The 26,391-nt window shown below is 47.1% G+C and overlaps 1 protein-coding gene across 2 annotated transcripts in view; it reads left to right on the top strand.

The window, feature by feature from the left end:
• LOC140409283 (threonine synthase-like 2) overlaps window positions 1-26,188 on the top strand; it is a 61,165-nt gene extending 34,977 nt beyond the window's left edge. For both annotated transcript variants that reach the window (XM_072497655.1, XM_072497654.1), the window contains exons 4-9: window positions 2,504-2,656; window positions 9,807-10,037; window positions 11,787-11,935; window positions 13,680-13,805; window positions 18,352-18,503; window positions 20,608-26,188. In XM_072497655.1, coding sequence (XP_072353756.1) covers window positions 2,504-2,656; window positions 9,807-10,037; window positions 11,787-11,935; window positions 13,680-13,805; window positions 18,352-18,503; window positions 20,608-20,812 — 1,016 coding nt within the window. In that variant the 3' untranslated portion in view covers window positions 20,813-26,188. The remainder of the gene's footprint in view (window positions 1-2,503; window positions 2,657-9,806; window positions 10,038-11,786; window positions 11,936-13,679; window positions 13,806-18,351; window positions 18,504-20,607) is intronic.
• Window positions 26,189-26,391: the final 203 nt, after the last annotated feature.

The raw sequence follows: 26,391 nt of genomic DNA, 5'->3' as shown, positions 1-26,391 counted from the left end.
CCTGTGGACCCAGCCTTATCACTATCTTGATGAGGCACTCAGCACATGGTCTATGTCTGAGTGACACGCTGTGAGCTCTGTGCTGTGAGCTATCTCCTGGTAGAATGAGCGGGAACTGTGGTGTTCCCTGTTTTATAGTGCGTGTGCTCTCACGCTGCGATGTTGTGTGTGTGTTGGTTGGTCCAACTACCTGTCCATCAGTGTGTGTGTGATTGCACCATGATATGCTGATGTGGATATCATGATATAGACTTTTTTTTAAATTCGGCTTTGCGATGTGGGCATCGCAGGAATTTGTAGCCCCTCCCTAATTGTCCTGAGTGGCATTTTAAAGTCAACCACATTGCTGTGGATCTGGAGTCAAATGTAGGCTTTCCTTCCCTAAAGGGCATTTGCGGACCAGATAGGTTTTATTAGCTAGTTTTATTTAGTAACTATTGAACAGACGTGACTATCTCACTAAAACCAGTGGTACGAGGTTAGTCACAAGGATAACTCTTTCTGTAATTGTGATGAATCATTTTGAAGGACCACTATTCTAGCTTATTTTATTTCCAATAGCCATCGCTGGCATGTCCAACCTTTTTACGTCTGCTGAACACAATGTCCTACATAGACTTTCTTTATGCTGCATGCATACTGTGCTGACATTAAGATTCGTCTCCCACTTTCCTACACTCATTAATTATTTCTTAAAATCTTGACTTACTCATCAGCACCAGCTTGCATTCATATAGCACTATTAATGTTGTTTAAAAAGTGGCATTCACAGGAACGTAATCAGACAAAAAAGAATTGACATTGAGCCAAGAATTGACTTGACCAAAAATGTGGTCAAAGAGATTAAAGGGGCATCTTAAAAGAGAAGATAAGGGGAGAAATTCCTGGCCTTTGCGTTAAGACTGCCGAAGATGCAGAGCAAAGGAATTGAGGGCTGCTCAAAAGACTAGAATTGGAGGAATGTAGAGTTCTGAGGACTGGAGGAGCTGGGAAGAGGTGAGGCTAGGGAGGAATTTGAACACATAATTGACAATTTTCCAGGATTTAGATGTTTCAGGCGGGATAGAGGGGGATGTCAAAGGGGTGGCGAGTTGCGCTACTGGTCAGGGAGAATATCACAGCTGTAATGTGGGAGGACACCTCAGAGGGCAGCGAGGCTATGTGGGTAGAGATCAGCAATAAGAAGGGTGCAGTCACAATGTTGGGGGTTTACTACAGGCCTCCCAACAGCCAGCGGGAGATAGAGGAGCAGATAGGTAGACAGATTTTGGAAAAGAGTAAAAACAACAGGGTTGTGGTGATGGGAGACTTCAACTTCCCCAATATTGACTGGGACTCACTTAGTGCAAGGGGCTTAGATGGGGCAGAGTTTGTAAGGAGCATCCAGGAGGGCTTCTTAAAACAATATGTAGACAGTCCAACTAGGGAAGGGGCTGTACTGGATCTGGTATTGGGGAATGAGCCCGGCCAGGTGGTAGAAGTTTCTGTAGGGGAGCATTTCAGGAACCTTATAGAACCTTAGTTAGGCCACACTTGGAGTATAGTGTTCAATTCTGGTCGCCACACTACCAGAAGGATGTGGAGGCTTTAGAGAGGGTGCAGAAGAGATTTACCAGAATGTTGCCTGATATGGAGGGCATTAGCGATGAGGAGTGGTTGAATAAACTCGGTTTGTTCTCACTGGAACGATGGAGGTTGAAGGGCGACCTGATAGAGGTATACAAAATTATGAGGGGCATAAACAGAGTGGATAGTGAGAGGCTTTTCCCCAGGGTAGAGGGGTCAATTACTAGGGGGCATAGGTTTAAGGTGCGAGTGGCAAGGTTTAGAGTAGATGTACGAGGCAAGTTTTTTACACAGAGGGTAGTGGGTGCCTGGATCCCGCTGCCAGCGGAGGTGGTGGAAGCAGGGACGATAGTGACATTTAAGGGGCATCTTGACAAATACATTAATAGCTTGGGAATAGAGAGATATGGACCCAGGAAGTGTAGCAGATTGTAGTTTAGTCGGGCAGCATGGTCGGCACGTGCTTGGAGGGCCGAAGGGCCTGTTCCGGTGCTGTACTTTTCTTTGTTCTTTGTTTGTTCTTTAAGTTTGTGTCATTGAGAGATCGAGAGCCAATGTAGTCAACATAAGGTTAATGAGTGAACAGGACTTAATTTTAGTTTCATGGGGTATGGGTGTCACTGGGAAGGCCAACATTTGTTGCCCACCCTAATTACCCTTGAACTGGGTGGCTTGTTAGGCCATTTCAGAGGACAGTTCAGCATCAACCACTTTACTGTGGATCTGGAGTCACATATAGACCAGACCAGGTAAGGACGGCAGATTTCCTTCCCCAAGGGACATTACGGTAATACCGTAATACCGAGTACCATGTACAGGTTTTCTTAATCGCTTGATTTATTGTTTTCTTTCTATCGTGACTACTGCCTGGGTTCTCTGAAACTTAAGCCATTAACTTCAACAAAGCAAAAAGCCATCAACTTGATCTCAACCATAGGAACATCAGGAGACACTGGCAGCGCTGCCATTGAGAGTGTCCGGGGCGTGGACAACGTGAATATCATCGTGCTGCTGCCAAGTGGTCGATGTAGTCCAATTCAAGAGTTGCAGATGACGACCGTCATTGAAGATAACGTCCACGTTTTTGCAGGTTAGTAACTGTTTCCTATTCATGACACTGACATTTTGCGGGGACTTTGCGAGGCCTTTTCACATCAGCAGGAGTCTGCATAGAGTCACCAAATGCTGGATAATGGCGAGCTACCCATTGAGAGATTGGTACCTGGAAAATCAGAGGCAAGCACAACTCGATTTTCCAATGTGCTTTGGCTAGGAGTGAAGTCCTCCTAATGGCACAGAGCTACATCACATCCAATATCTATATTGACATATAAAGAACAAAGAAGGAACTTTCATTTAAGTAGAATGAGTAAACTGACCCCCCCCCCCCCCACTCACCAAGCACTTTACAAGGTATTTGAAACATTTGCATTTGTATGGGAGAAAGAGGAGAGGAGTTGGCCTAATTTACAGACCCAGGATCAATGGGCCTCCTTCTGCCTGGATAATTCCATGGGGATGAAATTGGTCTATGCCAGCAATGCTAAAAGGACTCCGAGTGAATCGACGGCATGTTAAGCACTGCGCCAGTGTTTATTTCCATTGACTTGGAAAATATTACCAACAGTTTTGATATAAAACCCTGGCAGTGATACTCACAACAAATGTCCAAGAAGAGACTGGACTATTGTTCTGTGAACTTCAGTGGAAGCAAAATCAGGTGCAGTGGAAAATTCAATACATATTTGTGACATGCCTGTATTTCACTTGGTATCATCCAATTTCACCCCATATATGCCCAGTTGATCTCTACTGTATTCAGGGCGGTGGTAACAGCAAAAGGCAAGATCCTTTATGTTGCCTGCAGTGACCTAAAATGTGGGCTAATAAAACTTAAAACATTGAACAGTAGTGATGATTCTATATTAATTTGTTTTTGTTGGAGATACAGACCAATTCCACCACGCATTTTATTGCATTTTGGCTACTTATGAAGCAGTGGTTTCATTACATAATTGAAAATGACTCAGGGAAGCTGGTGGAATTTAAATTCAATTCATCAAATCCAGAATTATAAAGCTAGTCTCCGTTATAGTGACCATAAAACTATCATTACCTGTTGTAGTAGCCCAGCTTGTGAACTAATGCAAGGAAATCTGCAGTCCTCACCTGGTCTGGTCTACTTTTGACTCCTGTTCCACACCAATGCGGTTGACTCTTAACTGCCCTCTGAAATGGTCAAGCAAGCCACTCAATCCATAGAACAAAGAACAATACAGCACAGGAAAAGGCCCTTCGGCCCTCCAAGCCTGTACCGGTCATGATACCAACCTTTGCCAAAACCCTCAGCACTTCCTTGTGCCGTATCCCTCTATACCCATCCTATCAATGTGTTTGTCAAGATGCCTTTTGAACGCCGTTAATGCAAGGTTAATACAACACTGGCATGACTTGCCAGTTTTTATACTCGATGCCCCGTCCAATGAAGGCAAGCATTCCGTATGCTTTCTTGACACCCTTGTCCACTTGTGTTGCCGCTCACAAAGATCTGTGGACCTGCACGCCCAGATCTCTCTGACTTTCTATATTCCTCAGAGTTTTGCCATTTACGGTATATTTCCCCTCTATGTTAGACTTACCAAAATGCATTACCTCACATTTGGCCGGATGAAACTCCATTTGCCATTTCTCTGCCCAAGTCTCCAACCTATCCATGTCCTGCTGTATCTTCTGACAATCCTCAACACTATCTGCCACGCCACCAACCTTGGTGTCATCAGCAAACTTACTAATCAGACCAGCTACATTTTCCTCCAAATCGTTTATGTACACAACAAACAACAGAGGCCCCAGCACAGATCCCTGTGGAACACCACTAGTCACACTCTACCATTCAGAAAAACACCCATCTACTGCTACCTTTGCCTTCTTTGACCGATAGAACATAGAACATAGAACATTACAGCGCAGTACAGGCCCTTCAGCCCTCGATGTTGTGCTGACCTGTGAAACCACTCTAAAGCCCATCTACACTATTCCCTTATCGTCCATATGTCTATCCAATGACCATTTGAATGCCCTTAGTGTTGGCGAGTCCACTACTGTTGCAGGCAGGGCATTCCACGCCCTTACTACTCTCTGAGTAAAGAACCTACCTCTGACATCTGTCTTATATCTATCTCCCCTCAATTTAAAGCTATGTCCCCTCGTGCGAGACATCACCATCCGAGGAAAAAGACTCTCACTGACCACACTATCCAATCCTCTGATCATCTTGTATGCCTCAATTAAGTCACCTCTTCACCTTCTTCTCTCTAACGAAAACAGCCTCAAGTCTCTCAGCCTTTCCTCATAAGATCTTCCCTCCATACCAGGCAACATTCTGGTAAATCTCCTCTGCACCCTTTCCAATGTTTCCACATCGTTCCTATAATGCGGCGACCAGAATTGCACGCAATACTCCAAATGCGGCCGCACCAGAGTTTTGTACAGCTGCAACATGACCTCATGGCTCCGAAACTCAATCCCACTACCAATAAAAGCTAACACACCGTACGCCTTCTTAACAACCCTCTCAACCTGGGTGGCAACTTTCAGGGATCGTCATCCACATACTTACCATTAGCCCAGTACTCTGTCTTCCTGTTATTCCTTCCAAAATGAATCACCTCACACTTTTCTGCATTAAACTCCATTTGCCACCTCTCAGCCCAGCTCTGCAGCTTATCTATGTCCCTCTGTAACTTGTAACATCCTTCCGCACTGTCCACAACTCCACTTTAGTGTCATCTGCAAATTTACTCACCCATCCTTCTACGCCCTTGTCCAGGTCATTTATAAAAATGACAAACAGCAATGGCCCCAAAATAGATCATTGTGGTACACCACTAGTAACTGGACTCCAGTCTGAACATTTCCCATCAACCACCACACTTTGTCTTCTTCCAGCTAGCCAATTTCTGATCCAAACTGCTAAATCACCCTGAATCCCATGCCTCCGTATTTTCTGCAATAGCCTACCGTGGGGAACCTTATCAAATGCTTTACTGAAATCCATATGCACCACATCAACTGCTTTACCCTCATCCACCTGTTTGGTCACCTTCTCAAAGAACTCAATAAGGTTTGTGAACTCAATAAGGTTCTGTATTCATCTTACCACTTCACATCTGATCCCATGTGACTTCACCTTTTGTACTAGTCTGCCATGAAGCACCTTGGCAAAAGCTTTACTGAAGTCCATGTAAACAACATCCACTGCCCTCCCCTCATGAATCATCTTTGTCACCTCCTCAAAAAGTTCGATCAAGTTAGTGAGGCATGACCTCCCCTTCACAAAACCACTCTGTCTATCACTAATGAGTCCATTTGTTTCCAAATGGGTATAAATCCTGTCCCTGAGAATTCTCTCCAATAATTTACCGACCTCCAACGTGAGGCTCACCGGCCTATAGTTTCCAGGATTATCCCTGCTACCATTCTTAAACAGCGGTACCATATTAGCTATTCTCCAGTCCTCTGGGATCTCCCCTGTAGCCAATGAGGATACAAATATGTCAGTCAAGGCCCCAGCAATTTCCTTCCTTGCTTCCCTCAATGTTCTGGGATAAATCCCATCCGACCCATGAGACTTATCTACCTCAATATCTTTCCAAAGACCCAATGCCTCCTCCTTTTCAATGTTTCTGAAATAAATTCAGAGTACCCAATTATTTTTTTTCCAATTAAGGGGCAATTTAGCGTGGCCAATCCACCTAACCTGCACATCTTTGGGTTGTGGGGGTGAAACCCACGCAGACATGGGGAGAATGTGCAAATTCCACATGGGCAGTGACCCAGGGCTGGAATTTGAACCCGGGTCCTCAGCGTTGCAGTCCCAGTGCTAACCACTGCACCACATGCTGCCCTCTCCTTTTCAAGGTTAACATGATCCAGACTGTCCACATGCCCTACCCAAGAATCAACTTCCACAAAGTCCCTTTCTTTGGTGAACACTGACGCAAAGTACTCATTTAGTACCTTGCCCATTTCCTCTTGCTCAACACATAGATTCCCCCCACTGTCCTTAAGTGGTCCAATCCTTTCCCTGGCCATCCTCTTGGTTTTTACATAAGAATAAAAAGCTTTTGGATTCACCTTAATCCTACTTGCGAAGGACTTTTCATGACCCCTCCTAGCTTCCCGCTTCAGCACATAGAACATACAGTGCAGAAGGAGGCCATTTAGCCCATCGAGTCTGCACCGACCCACTTAAGCCCTCACTTCCACCCTATCCCCCTAGCCCAATAATCCCTCCTAACCTTTTTTGGATACTAAGGGCAATTTACCATGGCCAATCCACCTAACCTGCACATCTTTGGACTGTGGGAGGAAACTGGAGCACCCGGAGGAAACCCACGCAGACACAGGGGTCACATGCAAATTCCGCACAGACAGTGATTGTCTGTGCGATTGCACGGGCCATCGAACCTGGGACCCTGGCGCTGTGAAGCCACAGTACTAACCACTATGCTACCGTGCTGCCCTAGTAGGAAGGAAGTACCTTTCTACTTTCTTTATACTCCTCAAAGGTTTCAACCGTCCCCACCCTTCTAGACTGTACAAAAGTGTTCTTTTTCTTTCTGACGAAGTTTACAATATCCTCGTTATCCAAGGCTCCCTGAACCTCCCATATTTATCCTTCGTTCTCTCAGGAACGTGACGTTCCTGAATCCTAATTAACTGTCGCTTGAAAGACTCCCGCATGTCCGATGTTGATTTACCCTCCAACAGCCGCACCCAATCCAAATTCTTCAATTCCGGTCTAATGTTATCATAATTTGCCTTTCCCCAGTTTAGCACCTTAACGCGTTTACTATTGTCACAAGGCTTATATTAATACTGCAATGGAGTTACTGTGAAAGTCCCCTAGTCGCCACACTCCGGCACCTGTTTGGGTACACTGAGGGAGAATTCAGAATCAAGGGCAATTAGGGATGGACAACAAATGCTGGCCTGAGGGCAGCACGGTGGTGCAGTGGTTAGCACTGCTGCCTCATGGTGCCGAAGACCCGGGTTTGATCCTGGTCCTGGGTCACTATCCGTGTGGGGTTTGCATGTTCTCCCCGTGTGTGGGCCTCACCCCCACAACCCAAAAAGCTGTTCATGGTAGGTGGATTGGCCTTGCTAAATTGCTCCTAAAATTTAAATGCTGGCCTAGTCAATGACACCCACATCCCATGAAATCATTTTTTTAAATTCAGACAGGAAATTAATCCAATTGAGACAGATTGTGTAAACTTGCATGAGAGTAAGATGCAAAAATAAATTACTGGAATTATATCAGAACTCAGAAATTGCCAAGGATTGGGCAATTGTGATATTCACAGGAGTCCTGTGAAGACTTAAACACACTGTTCAAGAAAAGCAAGGTGGGTGTGCAGTACTCCAGTCCCAGCCGGGACTATTCAAAGATTTCGGTTCCATTCCTGGCCGGCTTTAAACTGCCCTGCTGTTAGGTCTCCGCCCCTCAGCGGGCGAGCTTGTATCCAATGAGCTCCATAAGGAGATCAATTTGGTCATCCCTGTCGGTCTCGTGGGGGTTATTACATTCCCCCCCCCCCTCCCGAAGTCTGTAAGTCCCTCTGTCGTTGAGGCTGGAGGAGGTCTCTTTCGTCGCTTCACCCGTGGATACGTTTCCAGTGGTGGCAGAGTCAGATCGGGGTGAGCGTAATGCGCGGGCAGTGTTGCTTCCACGCTGAACGTCTGGGGGAGGGGGGCTGATGGTGCCCTGTCCCTGGTCAAACTGTCGTTACCGACGGGCAGCACGGTACCACAAGTGGATAGCACTGTGGCTTCACAGCGCCCGGGTCCCAGGTTCGATTCCCCGCTGGGTCACTGTCTGTGCGGAGTCTGCACGTTCTCCCCGTGTCTGTGTGGGTTTCCTCCGGGTGCTCCGGTTTCCTCCCACAGTCCAAAGACGTGCAGGTCAGGTGGATTGGCCATGATAAATTCCCTTTAGTGACCAAAAAGGTTAGGACAGGTTATTGGGTTACGGGAATGAGGTGGAAGTGAGGGCTTAAGTAGGTCGGTGCAGACTCGATGGGCCGAACGGCCTCCTTCTTAACTGTATATTCTATGTTCTATGAGACTATGGAGCCTTCTGTTTCAATGTCTGACCCAGAATCTTCTGTCTTGCACATCTCTGCGTCCTGGCTCTTGAGGAGTGTGGCTCCTTGGCCCCTGGATGATGGGCAGAAAGGACAAAGAGCTGGTTCATCCGGCGGAACTCCTTGCTCCCTCCTCTTTCGCGTGGAATACACACTGCCTCGGAGAGCTGGCAGAGGACTTCCTCTAAATTATCCAGGTGTTCCGTCCCAGTGACTCCGGTGATCAGGATGTTGTCTAAATAAACTGCCGCCCTTGGGTGCCCTTGGAGGATGCTCTCCATAACCCGCTGGAATATCGCACAGGCGGACGATATCCTGAATAGAATGGAAGGATAGGTTGATGGAGATCGATGAAGAAAGGTGAGTAGAGGCACAGACCAGCTGAACCGAATGCCCTGTTTTTGAACTGCAAATTCTATTTGATATGATGATCTGCAATGGGTGGAGAGCAAAGCTATGTTCATTTTAACTTTGTTTTTTTAACAGCGAGCAGGGATTTAACCAAGCCTCATATTCCCTTGGGTAAAATCTGATGTTGGAAATGCGCTGACTTTCTAACTCTGGTGTCCCTACCATTCAGTATATTACCTGGGCCACAGCCAGGGGCTGGTTTAGCGCAGTGGGCTAAGAGCTGGCTTGTAATGCAGAACAAGACCAACAGCGCGGGTTCAATTCCTGTTCCAGCCACCCCGAACAGGGGCTGGAATGTGGCAACTCGGGGCTTTTCATAGTAACTTCACTGAAATCTACTTGTGACAATAAACGATTGTCATTGTTATTATAATGTTGTCCGGTTATTCACTGATAATTTGATGTAGATGGTGTAGAGTGTGACTCTGATTGTAAATATGTCAGTCAGCGCAAACTGTTCACCTCTCGTGGCTATGGTGATTGTCTCTTTAAAGACAACACAGTGGCTCAGGCAAACGTCATTGCAAATTAGGTGGGACAGATGGTTGAAGATCTGTGTGAATGGGATGGGTTTCTGTGACTAGAGCTGTTTGCTCTCTGGTTTGTGTGAACGTCCTGTTTCCATGTTGTCTTCTCCACATCATTGCTGTGTTTTGACTCTGTCCTTTGCTTTTCATTCAGTTGACGGCACAAGTGATGAGCTGGACGAGCCAATCCGGAATGTGTTTGCTGACACCGAGTTTGTGAAGAGACACAACATAATGAGCTTAAACTCCATCAACTGGACCCGTGTCATGGTGCAGGTCGCGCACCATTTCTACGCATACTTCCACTGTAGCCCTTCGATGAAGGAGACTCCCCTTCCTGTGGTGGAGATTGTTGTGCCGACTGGAGCAGCTGGCAATGTCACAGGTAAGGGTGCTGCAGAATATCCTGGCTCACACAGCAGCCCTGCTTAACTGTACAGTGACAGTGTTTTACCAGATGCTCTTCTTTTCACTTCCATTCACCTGTGAAGACAGAGGATGGCTTGGTTTAATATCCCAGAGGAAAGAGGGGGGCCTCCAACAGTGCAGAATTCCCGCAGCACGACACCAGGAATGTCAGTTTATGTGCTCTGGGATGGAACCTTCTGTTCTCGTCGGCAGCGAGCTTGGAGGTGGGTAGGGGGCTGTAATTGGATGGGATGGTGAAGCCGCAGATTTATAGGGCGTCATTCTCCGACCCCCCGCCGGGTCGGAGAATGGCCGTTGGCCGCCGTGAATCCCGCCCCCGCCCCCGCCGAAGTCTCCGCTCCCGGAGATTGGGCGGGGGCGGGAATCCAGCCGCGCCGGTTGGCGGGACCCCCCGCTGGATTCTCCGGCCCGGATGGGCCGAAGTCCCGCCCAGGAATTGCCTGTCCCGCCGACGTAAATCAAACCTGGTATTTACCGGCGGGACCAGGCAGCGTGGGCGGGCTCCGGGGTCCTGGGGGGGGGGCGCGGGGCGATCTGACCCCGGGGGGTGCCCCCACGGTGGCCTGGCCCGCGATCGGGGCCCACCGATCCGCGGGCGGGCCTGTGCCGTGGGGGCACTCTTTCCCTTCCGCCTCCGCTACGGCCTCCACCATGGCGGAGGCGGAAGAGACTCTCCCCACTGCGCATGCGCGGGAAACTTTCGGCGGCCGCTGACGCTCCCGCGCATGCGCGGGGAAACTGACAGCGGCCGCTGACGCTCCCGCGCATGCGCCGCATTTCCGCGCCAGCTGGCGGGGCAACAAACGCCATTTCCGCCAGCTGGCGGGGCGGAAATCCCTCCGGCGTCGGCCTAGCCCCTCAATGTTGGGGCTAGGCCGCCAAAGATGCGGAGACTTCCGCACCTTTTTGCCGGCGCGATGCCCGTCTGATTTGCGCCGGCTTTGGCGCCAGTCGGCGGGCATCCCGCCGTTGGGGGAGAATTTCGCCCATAGTCTGTACGGGTAGGCCCAAGGTCGACCTTCCCGCTGAGCCACCTCTTGAAACCCTGCAGAGGCCGATTAACGGCCATTTAAAGGCTTCATTCTATTGGTGTAAACCCAGCTGCAGGTGGGCCTGGCACCATGAGGTCAGCTTCCCACCATGGCAGGGTGGAGGGTGTGGGGTGTCCGTCGATCAAAAGCCCTCAGAGCCTGCTCGAGCAATTGGCTATCGAGAAGGGGGACTTGCTGCCGACCTCCCTGCATCTCTCTGCCTGTGAACCGCAACCCCCCCCCCCCCCCCCCAATCCCATGAACTCCCCGACCTTGCACATTAATTATCTGTGGCCTGGGTCGCACTGTAATCCTGGGGCTCTGCCAAGTGTTTTCCGGCAGCAGACACCTTCTCACCAGCTGCGATGCTTAGCCGGTCTCTGGCTGGCTGGTAGCTCTCAACAGGTGGGACTTCCGTCTTCCCGCCACGGGGGGGGGGGGGGTGCGGTCCAGGGGAAGGCCCACTAGTGGCCGCGCCACTGACTAATTGGCTTGTGGTTTGGTGTGCTAGGCTTAATGTAGCACTGAGATACATGCATTCCCGGTTGTTATGGACTATGGGAAAACAAGCTAGGAATACTGATTTGCTCGGGTTACCGTCCAAGTTCTAAGTTCCTTTTAGATATCAGGATTTTCTTTTGTCTCTCTTTCACCTCCTTCCCTGTCTTTCCCAGCTGGATATATTGCTCAAACGATGGGTCTTCCAATTCGATTAGTCGCAGCCGTCAACGAAAATGACATAATTCACAGAACCATTCAGAATGGTGACTTCTCTTTGGCTGATTCAATTAAACCTTCCTTGGCACCATCCATTGACATTCAGGTATGCTAATACAAAGAGAACAAAGAACAATACAGAGCAGGAACACACCCTTCAGCCCTCCAAGCCTGCGCCGATCTGTGAAAGTCAATATTTTCGCTTCTGTGAGAGAAAAATTCAACACACTCGTTAAGACAGAATAACAAGCTTTAGTTTCGAAAACAACTGCTGAAACTTGAAGCAAGAGGGCAGTCAACAAAACTGCTCAGTCTTTCACAAGTTCTGCACTTTCGCAGAGAATTAAGTTAATATTTATACATTAACTTTATCAAGATTATGTGACAACAATATGGTCAGGAGTTTAATGGGAAATACAAACGGAAGCAAAGACCAGACCATGTTTGGTCATATCACTCATACCATTATTTAGTCCTCGGAGGGAACATTGAAAGGTCAGAATAGATTTGTTTCTTCCTGAACTTATCTTTGTTTTAAATTCCTACGGCCCTGGGTTATGCTGAGTTAGTTTTATCAGGAGTTGCCGAGGTCCGGTGTTTTGGAATGGCTCGACCTTCGCTGATCTTTTCAGACTTCATGTTATGCAGAGTTGGCCTATGGCCATACTAGTCTGAAAATGGTTAGGGCAACATTCTTTACCTGGGCCTGGGGAGCTGGAATGAGTAGTTTCAGTCTATCTGGTATTGTCTCAAACCTTTTGACCAGTCTTCCCATTGACCAGTTTTCCCATCATGCCATTACTTAAGTCGTACCATATCACAGATCACATGTCCTATCTTGACCAACCACCTGTATCCTGATCACGTGTCCTATCTAGACCAACCGCCTGTAATATTGAGGTTGGTTCCTGGGTCTGTTGATTGATTCTCCACGACAGTGTCCAGCCGTACAGACGCATGTGAACATGAAGCCTGCTCAATAGAGGCAGTCAGTGACTCCACAATAGATAGGGATCTCCCAGCTCTGTCCCTGTGCAAGAGATGAGAGGTTCCTTAACACCTCCTGCTCAGCCAGGCAAGCTGAATAGGAAAGAAAGATTTGAATTCACACTGGGTGTTTTGCAATGTCACAGACAATGCAATAATTTTGAACTCCAGTCACTTGTAATTTGGGAAATGTGGCAGCCAATTCACACACAACAAGCTCTCACTATCAACAATTTGTTCACAAACAAATAAGCTGCTTTTGTGCTGTTGATTCAGTGATAAATATTGGCCAGGACACTCTGATGTTATCCATAATCAATCAAACAATCATCTAAATAGTAATGTAAATGACCTCCAACCAGCAGGTGGCAGTGTAAATCTACCACATGACTCTGTACCTCAAGCAGTCTGGAGATAGTCGTGTTAGTGGATATTCATACTTGCAGTAGCTCTTGGATAATTTATCATAATTAGTAGTTTGTAATATATTTATCATAGTTATCTGAAACCATGCATTTATTTTATAATATGTTTTAACTAGTTAAGAACTAGACATTCTATTGTGCATAATTCCTACCGGCCAAACACCAGCACATTACATAACCAGTGATTATATCACTACTCTCTTTCTACATAATGCCATGGAATCCTTTATATCCACTTGAGAGGGCATATGGGGCCCCTGTTTAACTTCCCATTTGAAAGACAGCACCTCTGACAGCGCGGCACCCACTCAATACTGCATTGGAATGTCAGCCTTGATTTTTGTACTCAAGCTCTGCAACTTGGATCCCCAGCCCTCTGACCCAGAGATGAGAGTGCTCCGAGTTGACACCGTGAACCTACTTTTCTTACTTCTGCAGGAACCGTACAACATGGAGAGAATATTTTGGCTGCTGTCAGGAAAGGATAGCGTCTTGATAAAAACGATGATGGAGGAGTTCCAGAAACTGGGCAAAGCCAATGTGCCGGAAGCCTTGTCCACAAAGGTCTGTACTTGGCTTTTTCTTTTTGATAATTGATTTGGTGTTCTGTGCGGCGTTGGCCATTCAACTCGCCAACAACTGCCCACAGTCTCTATGTGAGTTTGTCGTTGGGGATTCCCATTTTTCTCATGTGGTGCCCTTACCACTGATGTGTGGCACCTGTGAACAGGGCAAGCAACAGTGAGACTCCATAATGTCTCATTGAAGAATCCTCACTGAGGCACAAACAATCCAAACTAGTAAATATACAGCAGGAAATGCAAATTAGATTTAAATGAGGTAGAAAATATAAAATAAAATTGTGACATATAGGGGGAATTAAGGGAGAGAGAAAAAAGAGACACAGAAAAAAAATAAACAGAATTTCTGAAAAAGGAGGCATGCTGTCAAAGCTTTTCATCTTGCACTCACAGGACAGTTACCAAGAATATCAATAGTAAAGGGAATAACTATTTATACTGCACAAGAAGAGAGTGCTGACTGGTTGGCAGGTGGACTCTGACTGGTAGAGGTGCTGCCACAGAATGCAGGAGGGAATAGCTAACCACCAAGCTTTTATTCAAATCCAAACCTGGCACGTCAACTCTGATTGGGCAAGGTATTTCCATGGGGAATGAACCAGGGAATGGTTGGTCAATGGCTGGTTGAAAAAGGCACAATGTGCGGATATGCTCCATCAGTCTGCAAAGGACAGGGCCCTGTGTGTGAATATATGTAACTTCTAGCATGGGTAAGTGAGCCACATGGCTCTATTTGTAAACACTTGTTTAATTAATTTTTCAGGGCCAAAGGGATCGTTCCTAAATAATTTTCAATTATTACTCCATTTAATAGTTCAATTGCTCCAAAATGTGCCACCTGCCATTTGGAATGAAACCCGTTTATTCTTACCCTTTGTTTCCTGTCTGTCTATCCATGTCGGTACACTACCCCTAAACCCATGGGCTTTAATTTTACACACTAATCTCTTATGAGGAGAGGCAGTGGTGTAGTGGTGTTGTCATTGGGCTGGTAATTCAGGGACTCAGGATAATGCTCTGGGGTCCTGAGTTAGAATCCCACCATAGCAGATGGTGGAATTTGGATTCAATAAAAATGTGGCATCGCCGGCTGGATTCGGAATGATGGTGCCTCCTCCTCCTCCCGCTGCCAGCCGCAGGGGCTGCTGGGGCTGCCGCCTGGCGTGCAGGGCCGGCATGCAGGGGGCCGACGGCTTTATGTTTGCCTCAACCCGCAGAGTGCTGAAGACAGGTGGGGCACCCCCCGGCATGGGCACCATAGCACAGGTTTGGCTTCCTGGGGTGTGGTCACCTTGGTCGACCCAGTAAACAAAGCACAACTTAAGTAGTCAGGACGCCTCAAAGGATCTGCATCGATTGCCGGCGACGCTACAAGGGGCACGAGAGATAGATGTTTGCCTCCCCCCCCCCCCCCCCCCCCCCCCACCCCGCTCATCCCCAAACCTTCAACGTAAATGTTAACCATCAGGACATCCTTAACGAGAGCCCGGACGATAAAGATCTGCTCCCGAGGGGAGGGGGCGTCAAAGTGAATCTTCTGCAGGGAACTCCTCGTAACCCTGCTTCCCGGTGCAGGGATCTGCATATCGATATATACATAAGGGGTTAATGAATAGTCATAACAGCTAAGTGATCACTAGATGGCAGCACGAACAAGGGGTATAAAGACAGACTCAATCTGAGTTCCCGCCTCTTCATGGGTATTGTGACTAGTGACCAGAGGTGTAGAGAGTTAGCTTAGAGTGCAAATGTAGTTAATCATAGTTTATTCTTATTCAATCTTGCTTATTTAATATCTAGTAAAAGTGTTGGGATAAAACAAACTCACAAGTTTATTTGTTTTAGTTACTCAATAAATTATTGGCTTTTATTGGACGACTACGAGTTTTAATCAACATTGAGTTTCAGCGCATCTTGGTATGAAGCAAATGAGTAACATATATTACAGTAAGTAATATGACATCTGGTGCGCCTCTGGGTGTCCATGAATAGTTCTGCCCTGAATCGAATGAATGTTGATCTGCCCGCTCCTTAATCACTCTTTTTCTGCAATTTAATCAGGTTTGCCTCACTGTAAGATCATCATAAGAACATAAGAACATAAGATTCAATCCAATTAAAAAGTCAGAGCGACTCTGGGAAACCTTGTAAAAAAAAAACAATAAAAATCTAGAATTAAAAGTCTAACGACGAACCATGGAACCATTATCGATTGTCATAAAAACCCATTTGATTCGCTAATGTCCTATAGGGAAGGAAATCTGCCGTCCTTATCTGGTCTGGCCTATATGTGACTCCAGACCCACAGCAATGTGGTTGAATCTTAAATGCTCAGGGATGGGCAGCGACGGCCACATCACATGAACAAATTTTTCAAAACTTTGTTGAATGCCTTTTGAACGTCCAAATAAACCACACCCACTGGCTCCCCCTCATCAACTTTACTAATTACATCCTCGAAGAATTCCAGTAGATTTGTCAAGCATGATTTCCCCTTCATAAACCCATGCTGACTCTGTCCGATTCTGTCACTGTTTTCTAAATGCACTACTCAAAATATTTGATAATGGATTCTAGAGTTTTCCTCAATACTGATGTCAGGCTGCCAGGTCTATAATTCCCTGTTTTCTCTTTACCTCCCTTTTTAAATAATGGGGTTACATTAGCTACCCTCTAATCAGTAGAAACTGTCCCTGTCTATAGTATCTTGGAAGATGACCACCAATGCATCCACTATTTCTCAGGTCACTTCCTTACGTACCCTGGGATGTCGATGATCAGACCGTTGGGATTTTTCGACCTTCAATCCCATCAGTTTCCCCAACACCATTTTTCCACTAATGCTGACCTCCTTCAATTCCTCCCTCTCACGAAACCCTGTATTCCCCAACAATTCTGGCATCTTATTTCTGCCCTCCTTTGTGAAGACAGAACCAAAGTATGTGTTTAGTTGCTCAGCCACTTCTTTGTTCCCCATTATAAATTTCCCTGTTTCTGACTGTACATTGGTCTTCAACAGTCTTTGACTTTTCACGTACCGATAGAAACTTTTACAGTCAGTTCTTATGTTCCCCGCAATCTTACTCTCGTACTCTATTTTCCCGTTCTTAATCAATCCTTTGGTCCTCTGCTGAATTCTAAACTGCCCCCAATCCTCAGAACTGTTGTCTTTCTTGGCCTATTTATATGCTGCTTCCTTGGATCTAAAGAATGACACACAGAGTCTACAGAGGGATATAAACATGTTAAGTGAGTGGAAAAAATCTTGGCAGATGGAATATAATGCAGGAAAATGTGAAATTATGCACTTTTGTAGAAAGAATAATGGTGCTGTGTATTATTTAAATTGAGAAAGATTGCATAGAAGGATTTGAGGGTCCTTGTGCATATAACACAAAAAGCTAGCATGCAGATTCAGCAGGGAAGTGGAATGTTGCCGTTTATTTCAAAGGGAATGGAGTATAATAGGGAAGTCTGCTTAAATTCTACAAGGCACTAGTTTGACCACACCTGGAATACTGTGAACAGTTTTGGTCCACTTATCAAAAGAAAGATATACTGCCATTGGGGGCAGTCCAGAGAAAGTTCACAAGGTTTGATCCTGGTATGGAGGGATTTTCCTAATAGGAGAGGTTAAGTAGGTTGGGCCTGTACTCATTGGAGTCACGGAAAATGAGAGGCGACCTCATTGAGACATATAGGATTCTCAGGGCGCTTGACAGGATAGATGCTGAGAGGTTGATTCCCCTTGTGAGAGAGTCCAGGAGCAGCGGGCATAATCTCAGAGTAAGGGGTCATCTATTTAGGACAAAGGTGAGGAGGAATTTCTTCTCTTAAAGTGCAGTGAAAGTGTGGGATTCTTCACCACAGAGGGCTGTAGATGCTGGTGCGTTAAGTATTTTCAATGCTGAGATAGACAGATTTTTAATCAGTAAGGGAATCCAGGGTTATGGAGATAAGGCTGGAAAGTGGAGTGGAGGATTATCACATCAGATCAGTCTTGATCTCATTGAATGGCGGAGCAGACGAGATGGGCCAAATGGCCCACTTCTGCTCCTAATTCGTATGTTCGCATCAGACTCCACTATGATACCGCCGCGATCAAAGAACCTGCCAGCTTGTACATCATCCAGACTCTCGTATATGGAATGGTTACTTCAGTGAGGTATCAATAGGGCAGCCAACAGCAGTGAAATAGTTCCCCAGCAAAATATTAACAGCCTCTGCATCCAAAGTGTTTTGAAAGCAATGGTCTCATTCCTCCCAGCTCTTAAACATGATGGTAGACTCCAAAGCATGCCAGGTACACGGCTGAACCCTAACCACTAGCGCCCCCCCCCCCCCCACCCTCCACCCCGTTCCACCCCCCGTTCCCCACCACCCAAAAGAGTAAAGAGTGAGGCAGGGCTTATGGAATAGGGGGCTTGCTGGAGGCCACAGCTGAAGTGAGGGAGGTTCAATGTAACTGTGACAATTTCTGGGTCACTGAGGCGACCTCTAACCTGTTGACTTTCTTACTTAACATGCAGCTCTCGCAAGCTTTCAGTTCGTCCACTGTGAATGATGAGAATGTGATTGAAACTATGCTCCGCTGTTGGAAGGAGAATCAGTATCTACTGTGTCCTCACTCTGCTGTCGCTGTCTCCTACCATTATCAGCAAATGGACCTGGGCACAAACAGGTAATGGCACAGGACAACCATGAGCTCACTCAACTGTTCAACCTTTAAATCAGTGCACCAAACATGCAGGAGCTGTTCAGCTGCGAAACAAGGTGTTAACACCCATTTATCTGCAGAAAAATTCATATCACACCTCCTTACACCTGGATGAAATATCTTGAAGCACTTCACACGCACTGCATTGCAATGATGGAGACTGTTATGGGAGGCACGACAGCACAGTGGTTAGCACTGCTGCCTCACAGCGCCAGGGATCCAGGTTCAATTTTGATCTTGGGTGACTGTGGAGTTTGTCATCTCTCTCCGTGTCTGCGTGGGTTACCTCCGGGTGCTTCGGTTTCCTCCCACAGTCTGAAGTTGTGCAGGTTGGGTGGATTGGCCAAGATAAATTGTCCCTAAATGTACCCCCCCCCCCAAAATAAAACGTTAGGTGCGGTGCAGGGATAAGCAGGGGCGTGGGTCGGGGTGCTCTTTCGGAGGGTCGATGCAGACTAGATGGGCCGAATGGCCTCCTTCTGCACTGTTGGGATTCTGTGATTCTACGACTAAAGAGGCATTGGTTTTTCACACAGCAGGATCCCAGAGGTAGCAATGAGATACATAGAATCATAGAACCCCTACAGTGCAGAATTAAGCCATTCAGCCCGTCTAGTCTGCAGCGACCCTCCGAAAGATCACCCTACCCAGGCCCACTCCCCTACCCCATCCCCGTAACTTCACCCAACATTAAGGGACAATGTATGATGGCCAATCCCCCTGAGCTGCACATCTTTGGACTGTGGTAGGAAACCAGAGCATCCGAAGGAAATGCAATTGAACTGTTTAAGATCATTAACGGATTTGATGGGTTGATAGACAGAAGCTAGTTCCTTTGGTGGAGGGGAGACCAGAATAAAGGGACATAATATTAGAGCTGGCTGTTTTGGGGTGATATTAGGAAGTATTTCCTCACACGTGGCAATCTGGCACTCTCTGTCCATAAAAGCTGTTGTGAACAAAGAGGTCAGTTGAAAATTTCAAAACAGGTTTTCTTTTTTAAAATTTGTTCCTGGGAAGTAGGCCTCACTGGCTGAGCCCGCATTTATTGCCCATCCCTGAGGGAACTTCAGAGCCCACCACATTGCTTTGGGTCTGCAGTCACTTGTAGACCAGATCAGGTAAGGATGACAGGTTTCTTTCCCTTTGTTTCAATAAATTTAGAGTACCCAATTCTTTTTTTCCCATTTAAGGGGCAATTTAGCACAGCAAATCCACGTATCCTGCCCATCTTTGTGGGGGTGAAACTCACGCAGAAACGGGAGGATGTGCAAACCCCACACGGACAGTGACTCGGGGCCAGGATCGAACCCCGGGTCCTCAGTGCTGTGAGGCAGCAGTGCTAACCACTGCACCCCTGTGCTGCCCACTGCAGATTTCCTTCCAAAAGGACAGTAGTGAACCAGATAGGTTTTTACGACAATCGACAATGGTTATCATTCGACTTTTCATTCCAGATTTTTATTGTATTCAAATTCCACCATCTGCCCTTGCGGAATTTGAACCCACGTCCCCAGAGTATTACCCTTGATCTCTGGATTACTAGTCGAGTTACCATACCACTACGCCACTGCCTCCCGAAATAAATTAAAGGTACCAAGATGAATTTAAGACAGAGGTCAGTTTTGACATAATTGAATGTTAGAACAGGCTTGAGCAGCTGAATATCTTGCCCCTGTTGGCTGACTAGTTTTGATGATGTGAGTTGAGGGAGGGCCGATAGTCAGCAGCGAAGACCCCCTGTTCTTGGAATAGTGACTGACCAAGCAAGCAGATTCGGACCTTTGTTTAATGTCTCTTCCAAACTACAAAGGAAGTATGAGTGGGAGAGGGATGTTGTGACGAGGATGGAGAATGTTTGTGGGCATGATGCATGGGGCAGGAAGAAAGAAACAGTGAGAAAGAGCTGGTTTCCTTGGGGAAGAGGAGAATAAGTGATTCGACATTGTAAAATAGCAACATAAGGAGACAGACATCTTTGCCTCTTTTTCCTTCATTGTGACTGTCCATAAATAATTAAATGAAACAAAAACATATTTCCTGATCCTTAATTCTCTTCACCTGACAGCATCCCTAGATGCTGCCTCGCGACGGCTGCTGCGGCGAAGTTCCCGGAGGCTGTGCTGAAGGCTGGGCTAACTCCAGAGATTCCACCTGAGATCCGTGCTTTGGAGACAATGGACACTCGCTGTACGGTCATGAAGAGAGGAGAAGACTGGGAAAAGATTCTCTACCATAAAATTGAGGAAGTTAATGCACTCAGAAAATCGTGAATGCCTTCCCAGAATCAAAGATTCACCTCACAAGCCTTTTTGTAACTTGGTAATAGAAAGTCAAATTCTCTGATTCAGCGTGCGTGTGCTTATAGTCGATAGCTGCCCAAATCCCAAGGATGTCTCTGCTCTTGATTTGTTACTGGATTCAGATCGACTAACCTATTGCATTCATCAGTTCAGTCCCTAACCCTTGGCCCTTTGTCTTGATAGGGGCTGGACTTCATTATTCTTGATGCCTGCTCACATGGGTTCAGGCAATGCAGAACAGATACTGACTGTCATTGAGGTTATCAATCAAAGAAAACTCCCAGTATCCAGGGAGGACCTACATCCATCCCAGGGTAAAGGATTCTGTCAACGTGGGCTTGCTCCTCTCCAACTTGCTTTCTTCACGCCTTCCCCAAGGTCTCCCCCTGTGGGCTGGGCCTGGTTCAGAGCTGGGTTTTGGAAGATTTTTTTTTACGCCCTGAGCTGCCACGGTAACTTATTTTCTAGTTCTCTAGTTTCACCATTCAATACTCCTTGAATTTCCTACTCTCCTGTTGGGATCAAAGTCTTGACTCTCTCTTCGACAAGTCTGCAGCCTCCCTCTACCTCTCACTCAGCGACCCATTGAGGGCTCCTTACCCCAGGTCCTCCATCCTGCTCTGCCTGGCCAATTTCTTTCAAACCCCAGCTAGCCTGTATGAAAGCTGCCCTTGTGGGCTCGGTCAGTGGTCCGGTTGTCACCGCTCCTCGCCGCATCTCCCCTCACAACATCCCTTCGCTTGGGAGTAAAGAGTCCTTGCCACATGTGACCTCATTGCGGACGATTGCTTTGACATCATGACCTCAACTGAAACCTGGCTGATGGCTCCTTTCCTCCCCTGACAAAACATTCTGCCACTTGCACTTGCGACCACCATGGTGTTAGTGTTACTCTTCGCACTAAATCACACCTCATTCACCCCTCTGGCATCTTCCCCTCCTTTGAGCATCCCACCTTGTTCCACCTCCCTCGCCTCTCATTTAAAACCCTCATTCTCTATTGTCCAGCCAGGCACCAGGCCGAGTTACTTTCTGAGACACCTTCACTGCTGTATTCCCTCAGCCTCTGCACCAAGTGACTCGTCACCCTCAATGATTTTAAATTAATCTGAGATCACTGCCCAATCCTTCCTTCGTCCCTTCCCCCATGCAAGCTCCCCAACCCAAATTCGCTGCCACCTGTTTGACTGTACAGTGTCATGAGGCCTCGTCACTCCCAATATATCAATCACAGTTCAGCACATCGCTTCCTTGTCTCGCTCTCCCCTTCAATGTCCCAACACTCCTTCATTCTGTCTTCCTATCCGGGAAAAAAAAACTACCCCCCTGGTCAGCTTATAATTGCATTTTCAAATTCACAGATCTCTAGCTTTTGGCCCTTTATTTACCACAATATTTCTGCCGATCTGCGCTACCACACCCTCACCTCCACCTTGGTGTTTTAGTTGGCAGTAAATCCATTACTCTCTCTGACCTTGGCCATTCTCCCCCTTGTATGGTTCTCTCCTCCACTCCCGTGAGTCCATGGAATGCAGGCTTGAATGCAGATAACAGACAACTTGTGTGGCCAACCACCTCCATATCTGGATGGATCACAAAAAGCACTGTTGGGTCTGGCTATATTAGTTTCCACTTAAGCAACACCTTGATTTTAAAATTCTCAGCCTTGATTTCAAATCCTCCATTGGAACCATAGAATTGATACAATGCAGAAGGAAGCCATTCGGCCCATTGAGTCTGCACCTATCCTCTGAAAGAGCACCGGTAGACCCACTCCCCCGCCCTATCCCAGTAACCTCACCTAACCTGCTCATGTTTGGACACTTAAGGAGCAATTTCGCATGGCCAGTCCACCTAACCTGCACACCGTTGGACTGTGGGAGGAAAGTGGAGCACCCGGAGGAAACCCACGCAGACATGGGGAGAATGTGCAAACTCCACACAGTCACCCAAGTTTGGAAAGGAACCTGGGTCGTTGGCGTGTGAGGCAGCAGTGCCAACCACTGTTCCACCTTGCTGCCTTGACCCTACCCTATCTCTGTAATCTCCTCCAACCCCACAACATGCCATGTACGATATTACACTCTTTCAATTCTGCCTTCCTGTGCATCCCCTATTTTCATCAGCCACATTGGTGCTCATGCCTTCGGCTGTGATGTTCCTAAAGTCTGCTTTTCCTTCCCTAAACCTTTCCACCTCGCTATCTACCTGACCGGGTTTTTGAGTTACCTGTTCTTTGTGTGGCTTGGTGTGAAATATTGTTTTATGTTAACTCGAAGAAGCACCTTGGGACAATTTATTATATTAGCAATGCAATATTTTGTCAAGCTGCTATTTTTCAGTGTCCCAAATTCCAGAGAGGTACTGGTCAACGGCTTCATGTGATAACCATGATGATGTGAGCGCTGTGCGAGGTTCAGACACTACTCCAGTTTTCCAGTCCGAAATTCTATTAAATTCCTCTCCAAAGACTGTTTTTTTATTTTGCTCCTTCCTTTTAACCGTCCACGTGTTTATTTAAAATATCATGTCTATGCTCTCAGTGTGTAGTGTATGTGAGTACGTTGAGTAACAAGTACATGTGAAAATACAAACCTGTAAATTAGTATCCGGAGTAGCCCACCCAGCCCATTGAGTCTGCTACGCCATTCAATAGATCAAGTGCAATTTTACACATTAAGGTGGTAAGTTACACAGTGAGAACGGTGGCCCGGGCTCAAAATCTGGAGAGAATGGGAAAACGGGATTCTCTCCAGTGAGATCAGGATTGTGGTTTTCACCCACCCACTCCGGTGGGGTAGTGTGGATCACGCCGTGGGAGCCCGGAACCTCATATTAATACATTTTTCAAAAAATTATCTTTATTGTCACAAGTAGGCTTACATTAACACGGCAATGAAGTTACTGTGAAAATCCCGAGTCGCCACATTCTAGCGCCTGTTCGGGTACACCGAGGGAGAATTCAGAATGTCCAATTCACCTAACAGCACGTCTTTCGGGACTTGTAGGAGGAAACCGGTGCTCCCGGAGGAAACCCACGGAGACACGGAGAATGTGCAGACTCCACACAGACAGTGGCCCAAACCGGAAATCGAACCTGGGACACTGGAGCTGTGAAGCAACAGTGCTAACCACTGTGCTACCGTGTTACCCATCAGCATGTCATTGGCGAGCTCTCACTTCAAACCCTCTCCCTTCACCGAATATTCAATGGGCGCTGGCGTGACGTTACACCGGCACCTTTTACAACAGGTTTACAACAGGTTGAACCTGCCGGCCTCATCTCTAAGGAGGATATTGAAAGTGAGCATTCAGACAGCCATGAATCTCCAAGGTGTTCAATACTCAGGCTGCACCAGAGAGGATGCACAGAACACAGGAAAATTCAACTTGGGCCCAGGGGTGGGGGTCAGTCTCTCATTCTCAGATGGAGGGTGCCTTCCCTTCCCTTCATTTCAGATGCCCCTTGCTTTAGGGGGGGCCTGGAGGCTGGCACCGCTGAGGGAGTGCCCGTCCTTAGTGGGAGCTGGAAAGTTGGTGGGAGGAGGTTATTATAGAGGATCAGCACGGGGGGGGGGGGCTACTGTGAGGCCCTTTGGTGGAGTTCCCTGAGAGGCCAAGCTCTAATGGTAGAATGGGTGATTCAAAAATGGGTTGAATCTCTGCCTTATGAGGCATGACGATCCGCTCACTTGGGGAGGACAACTGCATTATGAGTAGAACCACACTCAGGCAGCATTGTAAGGACAAAGGGGTTAAGCTGTATGGAAGTTCAAATCTGTTTGCCAACTAAGTTTAACTATCAGGAGTTAGCATTGGGCTGGAATGGCTGATGGAAGGCTTGTCACCTCTGCAGAATTTATGAAATGGGAGAACGAGGTTGCCTTCTAGGTATGTGCTTGTCAAACTAACTGCCGGCTTCAGTCTAATCAGCGGCACGGTATCACAGTGGTTAGCACAGTTGCTTCTCAGCGGCAGAGACCCGGGTTCGATTCCCAGCTTGGGTCACTGTCTGTGCGTAGTCTGGACGTTTTCTTCGTGTCTGCATGGGTTTCCTCCGAATGCTCCGGTTTCCTCCCACAGTCCAAAGATGTGCAGGTTAGGTGGATTAGTCATACTAAATTGCCCCATACTGTCCAAAGATTACGTGGGGTAGCTGGGTTACGGGGATAGGGTGGAAGTGTGGGCTTGGGTAGGGTGCTCTTTCAGTGGCCGGTGTAGACTCGATTGGCCGAATGACCTCCTTCTTCACTGAAAATTCTATGATTCTATAAGCTGTGCCTCATCTGCCACAAGAGGCAGCCATTTGCCTGATATGATGTCTCACGCTTCATTGATTAGTTAATTGTACCAATAAAGTCTGCAGAGCTAAACATTAGTGCCATTGATTGGAGCCAAGTTGTTAACCCTTTGGAAGCATTGGTCCCAAGTATTAAACTCCAATGCTCATACAAGCGTTACCATGACCCAGATAACACTGATATGTTCCCCTATGCAAATAGCAATGGTGAGGTCTATCATCACTCACCCCGTGTTGGATAAGGTCAAGACGGGACTATCTTTGAGGTACCCCATGAGGATGCGGATATTGGTCTCATGCACCCATTCAACTGCTCTTTCACCTCACGCCAGGTTTGGGGGTGAGTGGGGTTGGGGAATGGTCAAAGGAAAGATGCCACTGAGACTCTCGCCCCTCATCCAGAATCATTCACTGAAAAGAAGAGAACACCCGAGTGAGCACTGAGGACTCCTGACACAGCCCTGAGCACCATAGTACATGGTGTTGCAAGCTTTGGATAGCAAGACCCAGGATTCTCGGCACCCAAGAGATGGGGTGGGACTCGGTTCGATTGATTGACTGGTAGCTAATGAATTGGCAAAAAAGCCTTATCCTGTCTGGTAACAGGTGGTGATTGGGTCTTTCGCAATGGAACGATTTGGAAAGACCCAAGTGTGGTGATATACATCACTGAATGTACACAAAGGGTTAATGTACATACACTACACCTAGCTAGACACTAGAGGGAACACCAGAGACATGACACACAGTCAACCAATAGGTCAGTAAGATAGGACACGACCAATGGGCAGTCACGATACACACAGAGGTGACACTACCACAGGAGGGCATTACACCAACCCATATAAAAGGACACATCACACATGCTCAGTCTCTTTCCAGAGGAGACTCTCAGTGAGTACAGACACAGGGTTGATTGAATATCACTCCCACCACATGGATTGTAGCAGACTGGTTTGTCAGTCTGAGTAGCTATAGCAGGATTAACAGTAGCGTTGAATCCAAGTAGGAGAATTGTTAATAGTTTAATAAACTTGTTAAAGCTATCTCCAAGTCTGAATCTTCCTTTGTCAGAGTGCACATCAAGGAAGCAGCTTATGCTACGACAAGAGCATAACAAAACATGGTTCCAGGAGTGAACTGTTAAATCCATATAATTGCAACTCAGCGAACATTGACAACCAGCAACAATAGCCAGCCAAGATGATGTTCGGGATTCCGGTTCCACAACCACTCAGGTACCAAGGCA

Source organism: Scyliorhinus torazame, chromosome 3 (genome assembly GCF_047496885.1).
Source record: "Scyliorhinus torazame isolate Kashiwa2021f chromosome 3, sScyTor2.1, whole genome shotgun sequence".
NCBI lineage: Eukaryota > Metazoa > Chordata > Chondrichthyes > Carcharhiniformes > Scyliorhinidae > Scyliorhinus > Scyliorhinus torazame.
This window is presented reverse-complemented; position numbering and strand designations above follow the sequence as displayed.